Source organism: Oncorhynchus gorbuscha, linkage group LG11, assembly GCF_021184085.1.
Source record: "Oncorhynchus gorbuscha isolate QuinsamMale2020 ecotype Even-year linkage group LG11, OgorEven_v1.0, whole genome shotgun sequence".
Taxonomy (NCBI): Eukaryota; Metazoa; Chordata; class Actinopteri; order Salmoniformes; family Salmonidae; genus Oncorhynchus; species Oncorhynchus gorbuscha.
The window spans coordinates 84,895,884-84,922,451 of NC_060183.1; the positions used below are offsets into that span (position 1 = coordinate 84,895,884).

General features: G+C 45.9%; 1 protein-coding gene across 1 annotated transcript in view; it reads right to left on the bottom strand.

The window, feature by feature from the left end:
* Positions 1 to 26,568, bottom strand: part of LOC123989572 (polypyrimidine tract-binding protein 3-like) — a 70,126-nt gene that overhangs the window by 7,884 nt on the left and 35,674 nt on the right. The window contains 7 exon segments of the mRNA XM_046290688.1: positions 3,729 to 3,821; positions 4,912 to 4,945; positions 6,153 to 6,271; positions 10,032 to 10,106; positions 13,024 to 13,198; positions 20,766 to 20,876; positions 21,879 to 22,046. Coding sequence (XP_046146644.1) covers positions 3,729 to 3,821; positions 4,912 to 4,945; positions 6,153 to 6,271; positions 10,032 to 10,106; positions 13,024 to 13,198; positions 20,766 to 20,876; positions 21,879 to 22,046 — 775 coding nt within the window.

The window sequence follows — 26,568 nt, forward strand, 5'->3', positions numbered from 1 at the left end:
TAAATTATCATAATATGTTATGATATCATATTTTCACGTTCGTTTGTATGTTTACCTGTTCTGGTGTCTCAGTGTAACAGTGGGATCTGTTCTGGTGTCTCAGTGTAACAGTGGGATCTGTTCTGGTGTCTCAGTGGGATCTGTTCTGGTGTCTCAGTGTAACAGTGGGATCTGTTCTGGTGTCTCAGTGGGATCTGTTCTGGTGTCTCAGTGGGATCTGTTCTGGTGTCTCAGTGTAACAGTGGGATCTGTTCTGGTGTCTCAGTGTAACAGTGGGATCTTCTGTTCAGTGGGATGTTCTGTCAGTGGGATCTGTTCTGGTGTCTCAGTGGGATCTGTTCTGGTGTCTCAGTGTAACAGTGGGATCTGTTCTGGTGTCTCAGTGTAACAGTGGGATCTGTTCTGGTGTCTCAGTGGGATCTGTTCTGGTGTCTCAGTGGGATCTGTTCTGGTGTCTCAGTGTAACAGTGGGATCTGTTCTGGTGTCTCAGTGTAACAGTGGGATCTGTTCTGTTGTCTCAGTGTAACAGTGGGATCTGTTCTGTTGTCTCAGTGGGATCTGTTCTGGTGTCTCAGTGTAACAGTGGGATCTGTTCTGGTGTCTCAGTGTAACAGTGGGATCTGTTCTGGTGTCTCAGTGTAACAGTGGGATCTGTTCTGGTGTCTCAGTGTAACAGTGGGATCTGTTCTGTCCTCTCAGTGTAACAGTGGGATCTGTTCTGTTGTCTCAGTGGGATCTGTTCTGTCCTCTCAGTGTAACAGTGGGATCTGTTCTGTTGTCTCAGTGTAACAGTGGGATCTGTTCTGTTGTCTCAGTGTAACAGTGGGATCTGTTCTGGTATCTCAGTGGGATCTGTTCTGGTGTCTCAGTGGGATCTGTTCTGTTGTCTCAGTGTAACAGTGGGATCTGTTCTGTCCTCTCAGTGTAACAGTGGGATCTGTTCTGTCCTCTCAGTGTAACAGTGGGATCTGTTCTGTTGTCTCAGTGGGATCTGTTCTGGTGTCTCAGTGGGATCTGTGCTGGTGTCTCAGTGTAACAGTGGGATCTGTTCTGGTGTCTCAGTGGGATCTGTTCTGGTGTCTCAGTGGGATCTGTTCTGGTGTCTCAGTGGGATCTGTTCTGGTGTCTCAGTGGGATCTGTTCTGTCCTCTCAGTGGGATCTGTTCTGGTGTCTCAGTGGGATCTGTGCTGGTGTCTCAGTGTAACAGTGGGATCTGTTCTGGTGTCTCAGTGGGATCTGTTCTGGTGTCTCAGTGGGATCTGTTCTGGTGTCTCAGTGTAACAGTGGGATCTGTTCTGTTGTCTCAGTGGGATCTGTTCTGTTGTCTCAGTGGGATCTGTTCTGGTGTCTCAGTGGGATCTGTGCTGGTGTCTCAGTGTAACAGTGGGATCTGTTCTGTCCTCTCAGTGTAACAGTGGGATCTGTTCTGTTGTCTCAGTGGGATCTGTTCTGGTGTCTCAGTGGGATCTGTGCTGGTGTCTCAGTGTAACAGTGGGATCTGTTCTGGTGTCTCAGTGGGATCTGTTCTGGTGTCTCAGTGGGATCTGTTCTGGTGTCTCAGTGGGATCTGTTCTGGTGTCTCAGTGGGATCTGTTATGTCCTCTCAGTGGGATCTGTTCTGGTGTCTCAGTGGGATCTGTGCTGGTGTCTCAGTGTAACAGTGGGATCTGTTCTGGTGTCTCAGTGGGATCTGTTCTGGTGTCTCAGTGGGATCTGTTCTGGTGTCTCAGTGTAACAGTGGGATCTGTTCTGTTGTCTCAGTGGGATCTGTTCTGTTGTCTCAGTGGGATCTGTTCTGGTGTCTCAGTGGGATCTGTGCTGGTGTCTCAGTGTAACAGTGGGATCTGTTCTGGTGTCTCAGTGGGATCTGTTCTGGTGTCTCAGTGGGATCTGTGCTGGTGTCTCAGTGTAACAGTGGGATCTGTTCTGGTGTCTCAGTGGGATCTGTTCTGGTGTCTCAGTGTAACAGTGGGATCTGTTCTGGTGTCTCAGTGTAACAGTGGGATCTGTTCTGGTGTCTCAGTGTAACAGTGGGATCTGTTCTGGTGTCTCAGTGTAACAGTGGGATCTGTTCTGTTCTCTCAGTGTAACAGTGGGATCTGTTCTGGTGTCTCAGTGTAACAGTGGGATCTGTTCTGTTGTCTCAGTGTAACAGTGGGATCTGTTCTGTTCTCTCAGTGTAACAGTGGGATCTGTTCTGGTGTCTCAGTGTAACAGTGGGATCTGTTCTGTTGTCTCAGTGTAACAGTGGGATCTGTTCTGTTGTCTCAGTGTAACAGTGGGATCTGTTCTGGTGTCTCAGTGTAACAGTGGGATCTGTTCTGTTGTCTCAGTGTAACAGTGGGATCTGTTCTGGTGTCTCAGTGTAACAGTGGGATCTGTTCTGTTGTCTCAGTGTAACAGTGGGATCTGTTCTGTTCTCTCACCAAGCTGAGCCTGAGTATTATAACAGTAGGTTCTGTCCTCTCAGTATTAAAACAGTAGGTTCTGTCCTCTCACCAAGCTGTGCCTGAGTATTATAACAGTAGGTCCTGTCCTCTCAGTATTAAAACAGTAGGTTCTGTCCTCTCACCAAGCTGGGCCTGAGTAGCGTATTAAAACAGTAGGATCTGTCCTCTCACCAAGCTGGGCCTGAGTAGCGTATTATAACAGTAGGTTCTGTCCTCTCACCAAGCTGGGCCTGAGTAGCGTATTATAACAGTAGGTTCTGTCCTCTCACCAAGCTGGGCCTGAGTAGTGTATTATAACAGTAGGTTCTGTCCTCTCACCAAGCTGGGCCTTATAACAGTAGGTTCTGTCCTCTCAGTATTATAACATTATATTATAACAGTAGGTTCTGTCCTCTCAGTATTATAACAGTAGGTTCTGTCCTCTCAGTATTATAACAGTAGGTTCTGTCCTCAGTATTATAACAGTAGGTTCTGTCCTCTCAGTAAGCTGGGCCTGAGTAGTGTATTATAACAGTAGGTTCTGTCCTCTCACCAAGCTGGGCCTGAGTAGCGTATTATAACAGTAGGTTCTGTCCTCTCACCAAGCTGGGCCTGAGTAGTGTATTATAACAGTAGGTTCTGTCCTCTCACGAAGCTGGGCCTGAGTATTATAACAGTAGGTTCTGTCCTCAGTATTATAACAGTAGGTTCTGTCCTCTCACCAAGCTGTGCCTGAGTAGCGTATTATAACAGTAGGTTCTGTCCTCTCAGTATTATAACAGTAGGTTCTGTCCTCTCAGTATTATAACAGTAGGTTCTGTCCTCTCACCAAGCTGGGCCTGAGTAGTGTATTATAACAGTAGGTTCTGTCCTCTCACCAAGCTGGGCCTGAGTAGCGTATTATAACAGTAGGTTCTGTCCTCTCTGTATTAAAACAGTAGGTTCTGTCCTCTCACCAAGCTGGGCCTGAGTAGTGTATTATAACAGTAGGTTCTGTCCTCTCACCAAGCTGGGCCTGAGTAGTGTATTATAACAGTAGGTTCTGTCCTCTCAGTATTATAACAGTAGGTTCTGTCCTCTCACCAAGCTGGGCCTGAGTAGCGTATTATAACAGTAGGTTCTGTCCTCTCGGTATTATAACAGTAGGTTCTGTCCTCTCACCAAGCTGGGCCTGAGTAGTGTATTATAACAGTAGGTTCTGTCCTCTCAGTATTATAACAGTAGGTTCTGTCCTCTCAGTATTATAACAGTAGGTTCTGTCCTCTCAGTATTATAACAGTAGGTTCTGTCCTCTCACCAAGCTGGGCCTGAGTAGCGTCGGCCATCTGGATTAAGGCATTCTCTTTCTTGTTGAACAGAATCTTGACCCGATGCACATCACCATACACCCCTAGAGAGAGAGAGGAGGGGAGGGAGAGATAGAAGGGGGGGCAGAAAGAGCGTGGAGGAAGGAGAGATAGAAGGGGAGGGAGAGAGAGAAGGGGGAGGGAGAGAGAGAAGGGGGAGGGAGAGAGAGAAGGGGGAGGGAGAGAGAGAAGGGGGAGGGAGAGAGAGAAGGGGGAGGGAGGGAGAGAGAAGGGAGGGAGAGATAGAAGGGGGTCAGAGAGAGAGAGAAGGGGGGAGGGAGAGAGAAGGGAGGGAGAGATAGAAGGGGGTCAGAGAGAGAGAAAGGGGGAGAGCGAGAGAGAATGGGGGCAGAGAGAAAGGGGGAGGAGGGAGAGGGGGAGAGAGAGAAGGGGGAGGGCAGAGAGAAAGGGGGGAGGAGGGAGGAGAGAGAGGGGGAGGAGGGGGAGAGAGATAGGAGGGGGAGGGCAGAGAGAAAGGGGGGAGGAGGGAGGAGAGAGAGGGGGAGGAGGGGGAGAGATAGAAGGGGGGCAGAGAGAAAGGGGGGAGGAGGGAGGAGAGAGGGGGAGGAGGGGGAGAGAGAGAAGGGAGAGGGCAGAGAGAAAGTGGGGGAGGAGGGAGGAGAGAGGGGGGAGGAGGGAGGAGAGAGAGGGGGAGGGCAGAGAGAAAGGGGGGAGGAGGGAGGAGAGAGGGCGAGGAGGGGGAGAGAGATAGAAAGGGGAGGGCAGAGAGGTGTGAGGCACATACAGTACATTACTTCTCTGCATTGTTCAGTCCCGTGTGTTAGAGGGAGATAGAGATAGAGGTGTGTGTGTGTGTGTGTGTGTGTGTGTGTGTGTGTGTGTGTGTGTGTGTGTGTGTGTGTGTGTGTGTGTGTGTGTGTGTGTGTGTGTGTGTGTGTATATATATAGAGAACAGAGAACAGAGAAGATTCCGGATGAGTGGTTAGACAGGAAGTATCCTTATCAGCCAATCACAGATTACCGTGGTTACTGTTGGTAACCACGGTAGCCACACAAGCAGGCTAGGCAGTGCCTAACAACCAAAGCCATTACTACATTTGTCCCATTTCAATGCTTGTCTTTATGAAATCTAATAAATATATTTCAGCCAATAATAAATCCAAGCCTCCTTACCAAATAGGATGAACAGTTCGTGTGGTGATATGCTCTGCAGGGAGAAAGAGGAAGAAGAATGAGCAAGTCAGTCAGCTGGTTAAGACTGGTGTGGTGTGATATACATTGCTCTCTAATTAAATTGGCTCAGTAGCCAACCAAGCCTGTTCCATTTCCTTTCCTTGTCTCATATTGATGGCTTCATCAGACGTAGCCAGCCACCCAACCAGCCAGCCACCCACCGAGCTAGTCAGGCAGCCAGCCACCCAGCCACCCAGCCAGCCACCCAGCCAGCCACCCAGCCAGCCAGCCAGTCACCCACCCAGCCACCCACCCAGCCAGCCACCCAGCCAGCCAGCCAGCCAGCCCCCACCCACCCAGCCAGCCAGCCAGCCAGCCAGCCAGCCAGCCAGGCAGCCAGCCACCCACCCACCCAGCCACCCAGCCAGCCAGCCACCCAGCCAGCCACCCAACCAGCCACCCACCCAGCCAGCCAGCCAGCCAACCACCACCCACCCACCCACCCACCCACCCACCCACCCACCCAGCCAGCCAGCCAGCCACCCACCCAGCCAGCCAGCCAGCCAGCCAGCCAGCCAGCCAGCCAGCCACCCAACCAGCCACCCAGCCAGCCACCCACCCAGCCAACCAGCCAACCAGCCAGCCACCCAACCAGCCACCCACCCACCCAGCCAGCCAGGCAGCCACCCAGCCAGCCACCCAGCCACCCAGCCAGCCAGCCAGGCAGCCACCCAGCCACCCACCCAGCCAGCCAGCCAGCCAGCCAGCCAGGCAGCCAGCCAGCCACCCAGCCACCCACCCAGCCAGCCAGCCAGCCAGCCAGCCACCCAGCCAGGCAGCCACCCACCCACCCAGCCAGCCACCCAGCCAGCCAGCCAGCCAGCCAGCCAGCCAGCCAGGCAGCCAGCCAGCCAGCCAGCCAGGCAGCCACCCAGCCACCCAGCCACCCACCCAGCCAGTCAGGCAGCCAGCCAGGCAGCCAGCCAGGCAGCAGTAGCTCAGCCCTAATGCTGCTTATCTGAAGAATCCAATAAGACCCAGCAGAATTCTATTCAACACGTTAAGTCCCTAATGGCCCCCTATACCCTATGTGGTGCACTACTTTAGACACAAAACCCATTGTGCTTTGGTCAAAAGTAGTACACTATATAGGGAATAGGTAGTACACTATATAGGGAATAGGGAGCCATTCGGGACGAAAACAATGAGGATAGAGTGGACATTGACAGGGGGTCACTCACATCGGGGTTGAGGTTGGAGACAAGGAGAACAGAGTGAACGGCGATGGGCGCCATGCCGTGCAGGGTCATCCGTCCCGAGACGAGGGGTCCCATTCCTGCCATCGTGTGCATGGACAGACCTGGGGGCACGCATGAGAGCAGGTCAAAGGGCGGGCCTACTGGACAAGGGGGAGGACTCGGGGTCATAGGAGGAGGGAGGGCCCTTAGTCAGAAGGAGGGGGGGGGAGGGCCCAGGGTCGTAGGAGGAGGGGGAGGGCCCTTGGTCAGAAGGAGGAGGGAAGTAGGGGGGAGGGCCCTTGGTCAAAAGGAGGGGGAAGGAGGGACCAGGGTCGTAGGAGGGAGAGGAGGAGGGGGAGGGCCCAGGGTCATAGGAGGGAGAGGAGGAGGGCCCAGGGTCATAGGAGAGAGGGTAGGAGGGGGAGGGCCCAGGGTCATAGGAGGGAGGGGGAGGGTAGGAGGGGGAGGGCCCAGGGTCATAGGAGGGAGGGAGGAGGGGGAGGGCCCAGGGTCATGGAGGGAGAGGAGGAGGGGGAGGGCCCAGGGTCATAGGAGGGAGGGAGGGGGGGGGGCCCAGGGTCATAGGAGGGAGAGGAGGAGGGGAGGGCCCAGGGTCATAGGAGGGAGAGGAGGGTAGGAGGGGGGGGCCCAGGGTCATAGGAGGGAGAGGAGGAGGGGGAGGGCCCAGGGTCGGAGGACTTGAGACAATTCAAACATGGATTGTGTATGTGTGCTATTCAGAAGATGAATGGGAAAGACAAAACATTAAAGTGTCTTTGAACGGGGTATGGTAATAGGTGCCAGGTGCACCGGTTTCTGTCAAGAACGGCAACGTTGGGCCTCCCGAGTGGCGCAGTGGTCTTAGACACTGCATCGCAGTGCTAGCTGTGCCACTAGAGATTCTGGGTTCGAGTCCAGGTTCTGTAGGAGCCGGCCACGACCAGGAGACCCATGGGGCGGCGCACATTTGGCCCAGTGTCGTCTGGGTTAGGGGAGAGTTTGGCCGGCAGGGATGTCCTTGTCCCATCGCTCACTAGCGATTCCTGTGGCGGGCCTGGGCGTAGTGCACGCTGACACGGTCGCCAGGTGTACAGTGTTTTCTCCATCACAATGGTGCGGCTGGCTTTCGGGTTAAGCGGGCTTTGTGTCAAGAAGCAGTGCGGCTTGGTTGGGTTGTGTTTCGGAGGACGCACGGCTCTCGACTTTGGCCCCCCGCCCCGAGTCCATACAGGAGTTGCAGCGATGAGACAAGACTGTAACTACCAATTGGATACCACAAAAAAGGGGTAAAAGTAACAAAAAGAAATAACTGCAATGCTGATGGGTTTTTCACGCTCAACAGTTTCCTATGTGTATCAAGAATGGTCCACCAACCAAAGGACATCCAGCCAACTTGACATAAATGTGGGATTTCACTTTTGGACAAATAGCGTGCCTAATTTCAACTTCCTCATGCCAAGAATATAAGATTATTAGTAGATTTGGATAGAAAACACTCTGACGTTTCTAAAACAGTTTGAATCATGTCAGTGAGTATAACAGAACGTATGTAGCAGGCAAAACCCCGAGGACGAACCGTTCAGAATGTTTTTGAGGTCTCTGTTCAGTGAGCTCTCGTTTGCAAACGATATTTTTTTACATTTACATTTACATTTAAGTCATTTAGCAGACGCTCTTATCCAGAGCGACTTACAAATTGGTGCATTCACCTTATGACATCCATTGCTTTGGCAATGTAAACATATGTTTCCCATGCCAATAAAGCCCCTTAAATTGAATTGATTTGAGAGAGAGAGAGGAGGGGGTGGGGGAGGTCATCGTTCTGTAACACAGGCTAGATGGTCACCTGAAGCTGTGTGTCTGGGTGTTAGAGAGAGAGAGGAGGGGGGTGGGGGAGGTCATCGTTCTGTAACACAGGCTAGATGGTCACCTGAAGCTGTGTGTCTGGGTGTTAGAGAGAGAGAGAGCGGAGGGGGGTGGGGGAGGTCATCGTTCTGTAACACAGGCTAGATGGTCACCTGAAGCTGTGTGTCTGGGTGTTAGAGAGAGAGAGAGAGGAACTGGTTTTCAGTTCCTACCGCTTCCACTGGATGTCACCAGTCTTTGGAATTTGGTTGAGGTTATTCATTTGTGCAATGAAGAAGTAGGCCAATTTGAAACTAGGTAACACTGTTGAGAGTTGCGCAAGACGTGAAAAGTAGCGTTGGTTTGGTGTCTTCCTGTATTGAACACAGATAGACCCGTCTACAATTTGATCGATTATGAACGTTTAAAAATACCTAAAGTTGTATTACAAAAGTAGTTTGAAATATTTTGGCAAAATGTATAGGCAACTTTTGAACTATTTTGTAGTGACGTTGCGTTTTTTGGAAGCTGTTTTTTCTGGATCAAACGTGCTTTATAAATTGACATTGTGGATATATATGGACGGAATTAATCGAACAAAAAGACCATTTGTGATGTTTATGGGACATATTGGAGTGCCAACAGAAGAAGCTCGTCAAAGGTAAGGCATGATTTATATTTTATTTCTGCGTTTTGTGTACCGTCTGCAGGGTTGAAATATGCTACTCTCTTTGTTTACTGTTGTGCTATCATCAGATAATAGCTTCTTATGCTTTCACCGAAAAGCCTTTTTAAAATCTGACATGTTGGCTGGATTCACAACGAGTGTAGCTTTAATTGAGTATCTTACATGTGTGATTTAATGAAAGTTCGCTGCATTTTCCTGGTTTTTGTGACTGTCCCGCCTATCCGTAAGAAGTTTTTAAACACAATTTTACTCCTGAACTTATTTAGGCTTATTTTGCCCCACTGACAAAAGCAGTGTACCACAGAGCCTTCGGAAAGTATTCAGACCCTTTGACCTTTACCTTATTTTCCACCATCATTTGCAAATAAATTCATAAAAAAATCCTACAATGTGATTATCTGGATTTTTTTTCTCATTGTGTCTGTCATAGTTGAAGTGTACCTATGATGAAAATGAGGCTTTTCTCATCTTTTTTAAGTGGGAGAACTTGCACAATTGGTGGCTGACTAAATACTTTTTTGCCCCACTGTATATAAATGTAATGTTTATGTTTATTTTATTTTATATAAATTAGAAAAAATGTTTGTTTTTTTAAACTAGTTTTTACTTTGTCATTATGGGGTATTGTGTGCAGATTGATGAGGGGGGAAAACAATTGAATACATTTCAGAGTAAGGCTGTAATGTAACAAAATGTGTAAAAAGTGAAGGGGTCTGAATTTGAGACGCGGCAGTAGGAGGAGGAGGATGGTGGTGATGTACCAATAGAAATATAAGGACTTAAACCGGATTCCCCCACAATTCAATGGGGATGGTGTGGTCTGATGGGCTATGTCTGTCTTTGGACCTACCTACCTACCTACCTACCTACCTACCTACCTACCTACCTACCTACCTACCTACCTACCTACCTACCTACCTAGGAGTATGGGGCTGGAGGAGGGTGATAGTGGGTGATAGTGGGGTGGTACCTACATATATAGGGGGTATGGGGCAGGAGGAGGGTGATGCCTGCCTATATAGGGGGTATGGGGCTGGAGGAGGGTGATAGTGGGGTGATGCCTACCTATATAGGGGGTATTGGGCAGGAGGAGGGTGATAGTGGGGTGATGCCTACCTATATATGGGGGTATGGGGCCAGAGGAGGGTGATAGTGGGGTGATACCTACCTATATAGGAGGTATTGGGCAGGAGGAGGGTGATAGTGGGGTGATGCCTACCTATATAGGGGGTATGGGACAGGAGAAGGGTGATACCTACCTATATAGGGGGTATGGGGCAGGAGGAGGGTGATACCTACCTATATAGGGGGTATGGGGCCAGAGGAGGGTGATAGTGGGGTGTACCTACCTGCTTGGGAGAATCCGATCGTGGGGCAAAAACCTGCTGCCCCAGCATAAGGTGAAGAGATGATACCTGGAGCACCTGGAAACACAAATCAATCAATCAATTAATCAAGTGTGTATTATAAAGCCTTGTTAACCCACCCTAAACCCCAAAGAGCAAATCAGTCGAAACACTCCCTAGACCACACAAAGACACATAGGGGAGAGTGGGGTAAACACTCCCTAGACCACACAAAGACACATAGGGGAGAGTGGAGTAAACACTCCCTAGACCACACAAAGACACATAGGGGAGACTGGGGTAAACACTCCTTAGACCACACAAAGACACATAGGGGAGAGTGGGGTAAACACTCCTTAGACCACACAAAGACACATAGGGGAGACTGGGACCACACAAAGACACATAAAAACACCACACAAAGACACATCCTTAGACCACACAAAGACACATAGGGGAGAGTGGGGTAAACACTCCTTAGACCACACAAAGACACATAGGGGAGAGTGGGGTAAACACTCCTTAGACCACACAAAGACACATAGGGGAGAGTGGGGTAAACACTCCTTACCTAACAAACACTTGTTTAACACAGGCTTAACACCTAACAAACACTTGTTTAACACAGGCTTAACACCTAACAAACACTTGTTTGTTACCCCTAAGTGAGCTAAACTTTTGAACGGCAGTTTGCAAAATATACTTATGACAACATGCTAAATATTTGGTCAAATTATTAATTTTGTGTAAAGTTTCCAAGAAACAAGGGTGGATCAACTTACCCCACTCTCCCCTACTGTATAAAACTAACCATTCACAACATTCTGAATATTCAAATCTGAGATTCCAAATTCAAGCCCCCTACAATCTGTGAAATTCCATGAGACACATTCTTCTTTATGCCCCCTCAAAACAACACAAAAGCAATCCCAAACGAGAACACTGCATTTCAATTTCCTCATAGAGGGAGTTGTTGGAATGGCAGTACAGGAAATTAAAATGTTGGACGGTTCACAGTTCATTAAAGAAGAATGTTCACAGGCTCAGTCTATACAAGCATTTCACTCTCACAGACAGGAGAGTTAGGTTACATCCCAAATGGCTCGTTATTCCCTACATAGTGCACTACATTTGACCAGTGCCCATATAGTGAACAATATAGGGAATTTAGCCATTTGGGACACAGACAGTCTCTACTCTACAGAACCAACCAGTTTCCTCCTCAGGACAGCAGAGAGCTTGGTGTCTCAACAACAACACATGGTTGAACCAGTTGACTGTGATTTAATAATGGGACATCACGGTTTAATAATGGGACATCACGGTTTAATAATGGGACATCACGGTTTAATAATGGGACATCACGGTTTAATAATGGGACATCACGGTTTAATAATGGGACATCACGGTTTAATAATGGGACATCACGGTTTAATAATGGGACATCACGGTTTAATAATGGGACATCACGGTTTAATAATGGGACATCACGGTTTAATAATGGGACATCACAGTTTAATAATGGGACATCACAGTTTAATAATGGGACATCACGGTTTAATAATGGGACATCACGGTTTAATAATGGTGAATTCACCAGCAACCACCCACCTTGGGTTGCCCGTGTGTGTGTGTGTGTGTGTGTGTGTGTGTGTGTGTGTGTGTGTGTGTGTGTGTGTGTGTGTGTGTGTGTGTGTGTGTGTGTGTGTGTGTGTGTGTGTGTGTGTGTGTGTGTGTGTGTGTGTGTGTGTGTGTGTGTGTGTGTGTGTGTGTGTGTGTGTGTGTGTGTGTGTGTGTGTGTGATTAGGAAGGGGGTGGGTGGTGGTGCATCTTGTTGTTCCAGGCTGCTTTATAAATCAGAAGAGCTGTCTGAACAGAGGGTTGCTGGAGATACTGAGAAAACACACACACACACACACTGAGCAGCGGCTCAGTTCTGTGGGCAGTAGAACAACGTGGCCTTTGTATCGGATGATAAAAAGACAAGATTTCTCTTTGATGAATGTGCACTGCAGTGTGCTCCAAGCTGATAGCATTAACATCACATAGACACACAGGAACACCATCATCATCATCACCATCATCATCATCAGCCAGGGAACCAGCCAACCAACAACAGACATCCACAACGTCCCTGGCTCGGAATTAACCATTTTAAATGCCAGGTAATAGGAGAAATCACATCATTCTAAAGGGAAATTATTTACCCAAATCAGCCAACACAACAACACTGATAAGAGGTAGTGTTTTCAACCGTAAACATAATAACCATTAAACCGTGCAGGAGATGGATGACAGGGTTTTGTCGAACAATCTATACCCTTCACCAGGACTCATTCTCTGACGTCACAGTTCCACAAGGAGCTTTACAAGGAGTGAGAATAGTAGCTAATTGGACGAGTTGTGAATGAGACAGTAAAGGGGACAGACAGGACATGGAATGGACAGAGGGAGGAGACAGTAAAGGGGACAGACAGGACATGGAATGGACAGAGAGGAAGGGTAAAGGGGACAGACAGGACATGGAATGGACAGAGGGAGGAGACAGTAAAGGGGACAGACAGGACATGGAATGGACAGAGAGGAAGGGTAAAGGGGACAGACAGGACATGGAATGGACAGAGGGAGGAGACAGTAAAGGGGACAGACAGGACATGGAATGGACAGAGAGGAAGGGTAAAGGGGACAGACAGGACATGGAATGGACAGAGGGAGGAGACAGTAAAGGGGACAGACAGGACATGGAATGGACAGAGAGGAAGGGTGAAGGGGACAGAAAGGAAGTGGATGAGACTGTAAAGGGGACAGACAGGACATGGAATGGACAGAGAGGAAGGGTGAAGGGGACAGACAGGACATGGAATGGACAGAGAGGAAGGGTGAAGGGGACAGAAAGGAAGTGGATGAGACTGTTTAGCATGGGGGGGTCTAAGAGTGACATTATGGGAAATTCAAACTGTTCTTGCTCTTAGTAATAACTGTGTTATTATCTCACCGAAGGCGGCGGTCATAGCAGGGTCCATGGTGGGCTGTCCGTCTCCGGAGGGAAGGTCCAGGCGGGTGAAGTCTCGGCTCTTGTCGTTGTTGTACTTCACATTCAGGCTGGTCAGCTTGGAGAACTCCACACGCAGAGTGCAGCACGCGTTATAGATGTTCTGACCATCCAAAGTCTGGAGAGAGAGACAAACAGACAGAAAGGGTGTTAGATCAACCAATTGAAAAGGACAGACTTTCATTGGGCCAATTGTATACCAAAGTATTCAGAATTGTGTAAACTATTTCATGGTAACTGGCTCCCAGTTACGTTTTAATATCTCTCAGACCTCCATAGAGAAAGACATGGTCCTGGTAAAGAAGGATTTGCCCCTTTATAGTGTAGTGCACAGAGGGAAAAATAACTTCTCCCATCATCAGAAAACCACAGTGTTTAACATCTAGAAGTAAATGGGGCGGCAGGGTAGCCTAGTGGTTAGAGAGTTGGACTAGTAACCGAAAGGTTGCAAGTTCAAATCCCCGAGCTGACAAGGTACAAATCGGTCGTTCTGCCCCTGAACGGGCAGTTAAATAAACCCACTGTTCCCAGGCCGTCATTGAAAATAATCATTTGTTCTTAACTGACTTGCCTAGTTAAATAAAGGTAAATAAATAAATAAAAAAAAATGACAGTAATGAGATAATATGGGTCACTACAGTTACTGTACCACTCAGAGGATATACAACAACAGGCTCCTCTGTAGAGCAGTTACTGTACCACTCAGAGAATATAGAACAACAGGCTCCTCTGTAGAGCAGTTACTGTACCACTCAGAGGATATAGAACAACAGGCTCCTCTGTAGAGCAGTTACTGTACCACTCAGAGAATATAGAACAGGCTCCTCTGTAGAGCAGTTACTGTACCACTCAGAGAATATAGAACAACAGGCTCCTCTGTAGAGCAGTTACTGTACCACTCAGAGGATATAGAACAACAGGCTCCTCTGTAGAGCAGTTACTGTACCACTCAGAGGATATAGAACAACAGGCTCCTCTGTAGAGCAGTTACTGTACCACTCAGAGGATATAGAACAACAGGCTCCTCTGTAGAGCAGTTACTGTACCACTCAGAGAATATAGAACAACAGGCTCCTCTGTAGAGCAGCAGTTACTGTACCACTCAGAGAATATAGAACAACAGGCTCCTCTGTAGAGCAGTTACTGTACCACTCAGAGAATATAGAACAACAGGCTCCTCTGTAGAGCAGTTACTGTACCACTCAGAGGATATAGAACAACAGGCTCCTCTGTAGAGCAGTTACTGTACCACTCAGAGAATATAGAACAACAGGCTCCTCTGTAGAGCAGCAGTTACTGTACCACTCAGAGAATATAGAACAACAGGCTCCTCTGTAGAGCAGCAGTTACTGTACCACTCAGAGGATATAGAACAACAGGCTCCTCTGTAGAGCAGTTACTGTACCACTCAGAGAATATAGAACAACAGGCTCCTCTGTAGAGCAGTTACTGTACCACTCAGAGGATATAGAACAACAGGCTCCTCTGTAGAGCAGTTACTGTACCACTCAGAGGATATAGAACAACAGGCTCCTCTGTAGAGCAGTTACTGTACCACTCAGAGGATATAGAACAACAGGCTCCTCTGTAGAGCAGTTACTGTACCACTCAGAGAATATAGAACAACAGGCTCCTCTGTAGAGCAGCAGTTACTGTACCACTCAGAGAATATAGAACAACAGGCTCCTCTGTAGAGCAGCAGTTACTGTACCACTCAGAGAATATAGAACAACAGGCTCCTCTGTAGAGCAGTTACTGTACCACTCAGATAATATAGAACAACAGGCTCCTCTGTAGAGCAGCAGTTACTGTACCACTCAGAGGATATAGAACAACAGGCTCCTCTGTAGAGCAGTTACTGTACCACTCAGAGGATATAGAACAACAGGCTCCTCTGTAGAGCAGTTACTGTACCACTCAGAGGATATAGAACAACAGGATCCTCTGTAGAGCAGTTACTGTACCACTCAGAGAATATAGAACAACAGGCTCCTCTGTAGAGCAGTTACTGTCCCACTCAGAGAATATAGAACAACAGGCTCCTCTGTAGAGCAGTTACTGTCCCACTCAGAGAATATAGAACAACAGGCTCCTCTGTAGAGCAGCAGTTACTGTACCACTCAGAGGATATAGAACAACAGGCTCCTCTGTAGAGCAGTTACTGTACCACTCAGAGGATATAGAACAACAGGCTCCTCTGTAGAGCAGTTACTGTCCCACTCAGAGAATATAGAACAACAGGCTCCTCTGTAGAGCAGCAGTTACTGTACCACTCAGAGGATATAGAACAACAGGCTCCTCTGTAGAGCAGTTACTGTCCCACTCAGAGAATATAGAACAACAGGCTCCTCTGTAGAGCAGCAGTTACTGTACCACTCAGAGAATATAGAACAACAGGCTCCTCTGTAGAGCAGTTACTGTACCACTCAGAGGATATAGAACAACAGGCTCCTCTGTAGAGCAGTTACTGTACCACTCAGAGGATATAGAACAACAGGCTCCTCTGTAGAGCAGTTACTGTACCACTCAGAGGATATAGAACAACAGGCTCCTCTGTAGAGCAGTTACTGTACCACTCAGAGAATATAGAACAACAGGCTCCTCTGTAGAGCAGCAGTTACTGTACCACTCAGAGAATATAGAACAACAGGCTCCTCTGTAGAGCAGCAGTTACTGTACCACTCAGAGAATATAGAACAACAGGCTCCTCTGTAGAGCAGTTACTGTACCACTCAGATAATATAGAACAACAGGCTCCTCTGTAGAGCAGCAGTTACTGTACCACTCAGAGGATATAGAACAACAGGCTCCTCTGTAGAGCAGTTACTGTACCACTCAGAGGATATAGAACAACAGGCTCCTCTGTAGAGCAGTTACTGTACCACTCAGAGAATATAGAACAACAGGCTCCTCTGTAGAGCAGTTACTGTCCCACTCAGAGAATATAGAACAACAGGCTCCTCTGTAGAGCAGTTACTGTCCCACTCAGAGAATATAGAACAACAGGCTCCTCTGTAGAGCAGCAGTTACTGTACCACTCAGAGGATATAGAACAACAGGCTCCTCTGTAGAGCAGTTACTGTACCACTCAGAGGATATAGAACAACAGGATCCTCTGTAGAGCAGTTACTGTACCACTCAGAGAATATAGAACAACAGGCTCCTCTGTAGAGCAGTTACTGTCCCACTCAGAGAATATAGAACAACAGGCTCCTCTGTAGAGCAGTTACTGTCCCACTCAGAGAATATAGAACAACAGGCTCCTCTGTAGAGCAGCAGTTACTGTACCACTCAGAGGATATAGAACAACAGGCTCCTCTGTAGAGCAGTTACTGTACCACTCAGAGGATATAGAACAACAGGCTCTCTGTAGAGCAGTTACTGTACCACTCAGAGAATATAGAACAACAGGCTCCTCTGTAGAGCAGCAGTTACTGTCCCACTCAGAGGATATAGAACAACAGGCTCCTCTGTAGAGCAGCAGTTACTGTACCACTCAGAGAATATAGAACAACAGGCTCCTCTGTAGAGCAGTTACTGTCCCACTCAGAGAATATAGAACAACAGGCTCCTCTGTAGAGCAGCAGTTACTGTACCACTCAGAGAATATAGAACAACAGGCTCCTCTGTAGAGCAGTTACTGTACCACTCAGAGAATATAGAACAACAGGCTCCTCTGTAGAGCAGTTACTGTACCACTCAGAGAATATAGAACAACAGGCTCCTCTGTAGAGCAGCAGTTACTGTACCACTCAGAGAATATAGAACAACAGGCTCCTCTGTAGAGCAGCAGTTACTGTACCACTCAGAGGATATAGAACAACAGGCTCCTCTGTAGAGCAGTTACTGTACCACTCAGAGAATATAGAACAACAGGCTCCTCTGTAGAGCAGTTACTGTACCACTCAGAGGATATAGAACAACAGGCTCCTCTGTAGAGCAGCAGTTACTGTACCACTCAGAGGATATAGAACAACAGGCTCCTCTGTAGAGCAGCAGTTACTGTACCACTCAGAGAATATAGAACAACAGGCTCCTCTGTAGAGCAGTTACTGTACCACTCAGAGGATATAGAACAACAGGCTCCTCTGTAGAGCAGCAGTTACTGTACCACTCAGAGGATATAGAACAACAGGCTCCTCTGTAGAGCAGTTACTGTACCACTCAGAGGATATACAACAACAGGCTCCTCTGTAGAGCAGTTACTGTCCCACTCAGAGGATATAGAACAACAGGCTCCTCTGTAGAGCAGTTACTGTACCACTCAGAGGATATAGAACAACAGGCTCCTCTGTAGAGCAGCAGTTACTGTACCACTCAGAGGATATAGAACAACAAGATCCTCCGTAGAGCAGTTACTGTACCACTCAGAGGATATAGAACAACAAGATCCTCCGTAGAGCAGTCCATCCAGGGAGACTGCTCTACCTCTCCATCTCACTCTCACTCCCTCGTCCCCCAACTTGCACTGGACACAGGGCATGTAACCTCTGTTGTTCATCAGAAGTTAAACAGGGAAATAGCTCAAAAGGACAGTGGTCACCAACCTGGTCGATCTTCAAGGCATTGCTAGTCGATCACCAAACATGTGGCTATGAATTTGAGGCAGATGCAGTGCGGCTGGAGCTTTGCCATTGTCTCTCTGGCCAGTCTCACCGGAGGAAAGCAAGGAGAGAGCAAGGGACCATGAGAGGCTCCCTCGCTCCGCTGAGACTAATGCCGTGTTCAAAACAACTGGGAACTCGGAAATCTTTCACTTCCGACTTCACTGTGTTCAAGACAACTAGAAACTAAAAAAACACGATCTGACTGGGAAAAATCATTTTGAACAGTCATCCAACTTGGAAACTCTGGCATCTTTCTAGAGCCCCGACTTTCAGACCTGAAGATCAACAACGTCATGATTTAATAATAATATAAATAATATATGCCATTTAGCAGACGCTTTTATCCAAAGCGACTTACAGTCATGTGTGCATACGTATGGGTATGATGACCGTGATGTCCCATTCTACGTATGGGTGGTCCCGGGGATCGAACCCACTAGCCTGACGTTACAAGCGCCATGCTCTACCAACTGAGCTACAGAAGGACCACATGATTTGACCTGTTTTTTTTTGTTCCCAGTTCTCTTGGAAGTACCATGACCATCAGATGCAGATATAAAGCATATTAAATCTGTGTCTTGCTGGAAGGCCCACCGTCCACAGTGAGGCTTGGATTCATTCCTTCAATTATTCCGTTCTTCACCTTGGTCTGAACAGGAACGATTCATGCTACTGAAACAAACAAGCGGAACACCAGACTGTCTTACGTTGACCCAACTAAACTGTCCCTTAGTGGTAAAGTGTGCTCTCCCCCTGAACGTTGTGGGCTGAGTTTCCTAATCACAAGCATTTATTCTTCTCCCTTAGTTTTCACTCTATAATAAAACAATGCCAGTGGGCGTTTACAAAAAATTAGCTGAGAGCCTGAATTACCATTAATTTATGTAGTAAATAAGTAGTGAAACACAGGCATTGAGTAGAACCTGTGAGGTTAGTGATGAATAGTAAATTAGTTGGGTCTTTTCATGAGGGAGTGGTGATATACTGCCATCTGGTGGCGACTAGAAGCAATAGCATAATAAGACCTATTATAAATTGATGGACTCGACTCGTGACCTGACCAATGGGGACTCGGACTTGGACTCGACTCAGACTGCAGCCATGGAGACTCGTGTCTCGAATTGGACTTGGCTTTCAGTGACTCGACTACAACACTGGTGTGTGTTATTTGAATTGGCCTTGGGTTTTAGTGACTCGACTACAACACTACTGTGTGTGATTTGAATTGGCCTTGGGTTTTAGTGACTGAACAACAACACTGGTGTGTGTGATTTGAATTGGCCTTGGGTTTTAGTGACTCGACAACAACACTGGTGTGTGTGATTTGAATTGGCCTTGGGTTTTAGTGACTCGACAACAACACTGGTGTGTGTGATTTGAATTGGCCTTGGGTTTTAGTGACTCGACAACAACACTGGTGTGTGTGATTTGAATTGGCCTTGGGTTTTAGTGACTCGACAACAACACTGGTGTGTGTGATTTGAGATTTGTGGGCTCTAGCTACATCCAGGTGTTGCATGGAGATGGAGGAGGCCAGGCAGTAAAACACCTCTCTCGTCCAAACCCACAGTTATGAAGAAACCGAGTGCTCATTTTTCTTTATTTTGGGATAGTGACCTGTTGAAGTGTCCTGGAGTAAGGTATGTTTTTTTCTAATGTTTTTTTATCAAGTCCCTCAGTCGAGCACCTGATTCCCTTCATGTTCAAGCTAGACTGAAGCGTGTTTGGGTAATGTTTTGCTACACCCACAATAACATCTGCTAAATATGTGTATGTGACCAATCAAATTTGTTACAGCATGGTTGGGGTTGTATTTGGTTTACAGCATGGTTGGGGTTGTATTTGGTTTACAGCATGGTTGGGGTTGTATTTGGTTTACAGCATGGTTGGGGTTGTATTGGGATGTATTGGGAAAAAGACCAAAAGGCTAGATTGATAGAACCAAGGGTTGTAATGGAGACCAAGACTTATCTGGGCTAAACTGAGCTGAGAGGGAATATATCTGATATTATTTTAATGCTTTTAACCAAACACATCAGGACAGAAATAGACAGACTCTAGATCCGGCTTCAGGATGAGATCTTTGTTATGCTCTCTCCTGCCTCTTCTGACTGCTGCGTGATGCTTTAGAGCTGTGCTGCTATTCCTCACAGTTACATCAGGTTGTCTGACATCCAAATACCTAGCCAAAGACCTAGCCAAAGACCTAGCCAAAGACCTAGCCAAAGACCTAGACCTAGCCAAAGACCTAGCCAGAGGCCTACCAAAGACCTAGCCAAAGACCTAGACCTAGCCAAAGACCTAGCCAGAGGCCTACCAAAGACCTAGCCAAAGACCTAGACCTAGCCAAAGACCTAGCCAGAGGCCTACCAAAGACCTAGCCAAAGACCTAGACCTAGCCAAATAGCTAGCCAAAGACCTAGCCAGAGGCCTACCAAAGACCTAGCCAAAGACCTAGCCAGAGGCCTACCAAAGACCGAGCCAAAGACCTAGACCTAGCCAAAGACCTAGCCAGAGGCCTACCAAATACCTAACCAAAGACCTAGCCAAAGACCTAGCCAGAGACCTAGCCAGAGACCTACCCAGAGACCTAGCCAGAGACCTAGCCAGAGACCTAGCCAGAGACCTAGCCAGAGACCTAGCCAAGGACCTAGCCAGAGACCTAGCCAGAGACCTAGCCAAAGACCTAGCCAGAGACCTAGCCAAAGACCTAGCCAGAGACCTAGCCAAAGACCTAGCCTAGCCATTTCCACCCCATGTGAGGAGGTACGTACCACTGGCGTGGCGGGCATTTATAGAGTCAGTACGTACCACTGGCGTGGTGGGCATTTATAGAGTCAGTACGTACCACTTTGGCGTGGTGGGCATTTATAGAGTCAGTACGTACCACTTTGGCGTGGTGGGCATTTATAGAGTCAGTACGTACCACTGGCGTGGTGGGCATTTATAGAGTCAGTACGTACCACTGGCGTGGTGGGCATTTATAGAGTCAGTACGTACCACTTTGGCGTGGTGGGCATTTATAGAGTCAGTACGTACCACTTTGGCGTGGTGGGCATTTATAGAGTCAGTACGTACCACTTTGGCGTGGTGGGCATTCATCGGGTCAGCATATTGTAGCAGGGCCTGGAACTGGTTGTTCTTGGTGAAAGTGATGATCTTCAGGACCGTCCCGAACTTAGAGAAGATCTACGGAGGCAAAACAAAAACCAAGTTCATATAAACATTAGCACCATACTCTCATTCAGTATTATGTGTTATGATCTGGGCTGCATGATCTGGTGCAGCACCTCCAGTGATACAGGGTAGAAGAGGTTAGAGGTCAGGGTTACCTGGTGTAGGACCTCCAGTGATACAGGGTAAAAGAGGTTAGAGGTCAGGGTTACCTGGTGTAGGACCTCCAGTGATACAGGGTAAAAGAGGTTAGAGGTCAGACGTCAGGGTTACCTGGTGTAGGACCTCCAGTGATACAGGGTAAAAGAGGTTAGAGGTCAGACGTCAGGGTTACCTGGTATAGGACCTCCAGTGATACAGGGTAAAAGAGGTTAGAGGTCAGACGTCAGGGTTACCTGGTGTAGGACCTACAGTGATACAGGGTAAAAGAGGTTAGAGGTCAGACGTCAGGGTTACCTGGTGTAGGACCTACAGTGATACAGGGTAGAAGAGGTTAGAGGTCAGGGTTACCTGGTGTAGGACCTCCAGGTATACAGGGTAGAAGAGGTTAGAGATCAGGGCTACCTGGTGTAGGACCTCCAGTGATACAGGGCAGAAGAGGTTAGAGGTCAGGGTTACCTGGTGTAGGACCTCCAGTGATACAGGGCAGAAGAGGTTAGAGGTCAGGGTTACCTGGTGTAGGACCTCCAGTGATACAGGGTAGAAGAGGTTAGAGGTTAGAGGTCGGGGTTACCTGGTATAGGACCTCCAGTGATACAGGGTAGAAGAGGTTAGAGGTCAGGGTTACCTGGTGTAGGACCTCCAGTGATACAGGGCAGAAGAGGTTAGAGGTTAGAGGTCAGGGTTACCTGGTGTAGGACCTCCAGTGATACAGGGCAGAAGAGGTTAGAGGTCAGGGTTACCTGGTGTAGGACCTCCAGTGATACAGGGCAGAAGAGGTTAGAGGTCAGGGTTACCTGGTGTAGGACCTCCAGTGATACAGGGTAGAAGAGGTTAGAGGTTAGAGGTCAGGGTTACCTGGTGTAGGACCTCCAGTGATACAGGATAGAAGAGGTTTTCTACAATGATGCGCAGCACGGGGCTCTGTCCTGGCATCAAGGCTCCATCACTGCCCGATGCTGAACCGCCCAACGCCATATTCCCAGAATGCACTGCGTTGACTGCCTGCAACGCTGCCTGAGCTCTCTGTTGGGGAAAGGAGTAGAGAGGGGAAGAGAGGGATGAGAGTGGAGGAAGAGAGGGGAAGAGAGGGATGAGAGTGGAGGAAGAGAGGGGAAGAGAGGGATGAGAGTGGAGGAGAGGAGGAAGAGAGGGAGAGTGGAGAAGAGAGGGGGATGTTGGGTTTAACACCCTAAGCAAACAATAATCATATGATTGATATACAATAACTAAATAATTTATTGTCATACTGTGGAGAGAGAGAGAGAAAAACAGACAGAGTGAGAGAAAGAGAAAGAGGTTGTAACATTATACTGTACAGTAGATTAGTGCTGGCAAGAATCAGCAGACAGTTGTGGACTGGACACGCCTGCTGCTGGAATTGTCATATCACACAAACAGTTCCCAGATGGCAACCTGTAACCTACAGTATAACCTATAACCTATAACCTACAGTATAACCTGTAACCTGTAACCTACAGTATAACCTGTAACCTGTAACCTACAGTATAACCTGTAACCTGTAACCTACAGTATAACCTATAACCTGTAACCTACAGTATAACCTATAACCTACAGTATAACCTATAACCTATAACCTACAGTATAACCTGTAACCTACAGTATAACCTATAACCTATAACCTACATTATAACCTGTAACCTATAACCTATAACCTACAGTATAACCTGTAACCTACAGTATAACCTGTAACCTACAATATAACCTGTAACCTATAACCTACATTATAACCTGTAACCTATAACCTACAGTATAACCTGTAACCTACAGTATAACCTGTAACCTATAACCTACAGTATAACCTGTAACCTATAACCTATAACCTACAGTATAACCTGTAACCTACAGTATAACCTGTAACCTACAGTATAACCTATAACCTGTAACCTACAGTATAACCTATAACCTATAACCTACAGTATAACCTGTAACCTACAGTATAACCTATAACCTACAGTATAACCTATAACCTACAGTATAACCTGTAACCTATAACCTACAGTATAACCTGTAACCTACAGTGTAACCGATAACCTACAGTATAACCTATAACCTACAGTATAACCTGTAACCTACAGTATAACCTGTAACCTACAGTATAACCTGTAACCTATAACCTACAGTATAACCTATAACCTACAGTATAACCTATAACCTACAGTATAACCTGTAACCTACAGTATAACCTGTAACCTATAACCTACAGTATAACCTATAACCTACAGTATAACCTGTAACCTACAGTATAACCTGTAACCTACAGTATAACCTGTAACCTATAACCTACAGTATAACCTATAACCTACAGTATAACCTGTAACCTACAGTATAACCTGTAACCTACAGTATAACCTGTAACCTACAGTATAACCTATAACCTACAGTATAACCTGTAACCTACAGTATAACCTGTAACCTACAGTATAACCTGTAACCTATAACCTACAGTATAACCTATAACCTACAGTATAACCTATAACCTACAGTATAACCTATAACCTACAGTATAACCTGTAACCTACAGTATAACCTGTAACCTACAGTATAACCTGTAACCTATAACCTACAGTATAACCTATAACCTACAGTATAACCTAACCTACAGTATAACCTATAACCTACAGTATAACCTATAACCTACAGTATAACCTGTAACCTACAGTGTAACCTGTAACCTACAGTGTAACCTATAACCTACAGTATAACCTGTAACCTACAGTATAACCTGTAACCTACAGTATAACCTATAACCTATAACCTATAAACCTGTAAACCTACAGTATAACCTGTAACCTACAGTATAACCTGTAACCTATAACCTACAGTATAACCTATAACCTACAGTATAACCTATAACCTACAGTATAACCTATAACCTACAGTATAACCTATAACCTATAACCTACAGTATAACCTGTAACCTATAACCTACAGTATAACCTGTAACCTACAGTATAACCTGTAACCGATAACCTACAGTACAACCTATAACCTATAACCTACAGTACAACCTATAACATACAGTATAACCTATAACCTACAGTATAACCTATAACCTACAGTATAACCTATAACCTACAGTATAACCTATAACCTACAGTACAACCTATAACATACAGTACAACCTATAACATACAGTATAACCTGTAACCTACAGTATAACCTGTAACCTACAGTATAACCTATAACCTACAGTACAACCTATAACATACAGTACAACCTATAACCTACAGTATAACCTGTAACCTACAGTATAACCTGTAACCTATAACCTACAGTACAACCTATAACCTATAACCTACAGTACAACCTATAACATACAGTATAACCTGTAACCTACAGTATAACCTATTACCTACAGTACAACCTATAACATACAGTACAACCTATAACCTACAGTATAACCTGTAACCTACAGTATAACCTGTAACCTATAACCTACAGTACAACCTATAACCTATAACATACAGTATAACCTGTAACCTACAGTACAACCTGTAACCTACAGTACAACCTGTAACCTACATTTACATTTACATTTAAGCCTACAGTATAACCTGTAACCTATAACCTACAGTACAACCTATAACCTACAGTATAACCTGTAACCTACAGTATAACCTGTAACCTATAACCTACAGTATAACCTATAACCTATAACATACAGTACAACCTATAACCTATAACCTACAGTACAACCTATAACATACAGTACAACCTATAACCTACAGTATAACCTGTAACCTACAGTATAACCTGTAACCTATAACCTACAGTACAACCTATAACCTATAACATACAGTATAACCTGTAACCTACAGTACAACCTGTAACCTATAACCTACAGTACAACCTCTAACCTACAGTATAACCTATAACCTATAACATACAGTACAACCTATAACCTATAACCTACAGTACAACCTATAACATACAGTATAACCTGTAACCTACAGTACAACCTGTAACCTATAACCTATAACCTGTAACCTACAGTATAACCTATAACCTACAGTATAACCTGTAACCTATAACCTACAGTATAACCTGTAACCTACAGTATAACCTATAACCTACAGTATAACCTGTAACCTATAACCTACAGTATAACCTATAACCTACAGTATAACCTGTAACCTATAACCTACAGTATAACCTATAACCTACAGTATAACCTATAACCTACAGTATAACCTGTAACCTACAGTATAACCTGTAACCTATAACCTACAGTATAACCTATAACCTATAACAGTATAACCTATAACCTACAGTATAACCTAACCTAACCTATAACCTACAGTATAACCTGTAACCTATACAGTATAACCTGTAACCTACAGTATAACCTGTAACCTACAGTACAGTATAACCTGTAACCTACAGTATAACCTATAACCTACAGTATAACCTATAACCTACAGTATAACCTGTAACCTACAGTATAACCTACAGTATAACCTGTAACCTACAGTATAACCTGTAACCTACAGTATAACCTATAACCTACAGTATAACCTATAACCTACAGTATAACCTGTAACCTATAACCTACAGTATAACCTGTAACCTACAGTATAACCTATAACCTACAGTATAACCTATAACCTACAGTAACCTACAGTATAACCTATAACCTACCTACAGTATAACCTATAACCTACAGTATAACCTGTAACCTACAGTATAACCTGTAACCTACAGTAACCTACAACCTATAACCTGTAACCTATAACCTACAGTATAACCTGTAACCTATAACCTACAGTATAACCTGTAACCTACAGTATAACCTATAACCTACAGTATAACCTATAACCTACAGTATAACCTGTAACCTATAACCTACAGTATAACCTGTAACCTACAGTATAACCTGTAACCTACAGTATAACCTGTAACCTACAGTATAACCTGTAACCTACAGTATAACCTGTAACCTATAACCTATAACCTACAGTATAACCTGTAACCTACAGTATAACCTGTAACCTATAACCTAGTAAACCTAACCTAGTATAACCTGTAACCTACAGTATAACCTGTAACCTACAGTATAACCTATAACCTACAGTATAACCTGTAACCTACAGTATAACCTATAACCTATAACAAGTATAACCTATAACCTACAGTATAACCTGTAACCTACAGTATAACCTGTAACCTACAGTAAACCTAACAGTATAACCTGTAACCTACAGTATAACCTGTAACCTATAACCTATAACCTACAGTATAACCTGTAACCTACAGTATAACCTGTAACCTACAGTATAACCTATAACCTACAGTATAACCTATAACCTATAACCTACAGTATAACCTGTAACCTACAGTATAACCTGTAACCTACAGTATAACCTGTAACCTACAGTATAACCTATAACCTACAGTATAACCTGTAACCTACAGTATAACCTACAGTATAACCTGTAACCTACAGTATAACCTATAACCTACAGTATAACCTATAACCTACAGTATAACCTGTAACCTACAGTATAACCTATAACCTACAGTATAA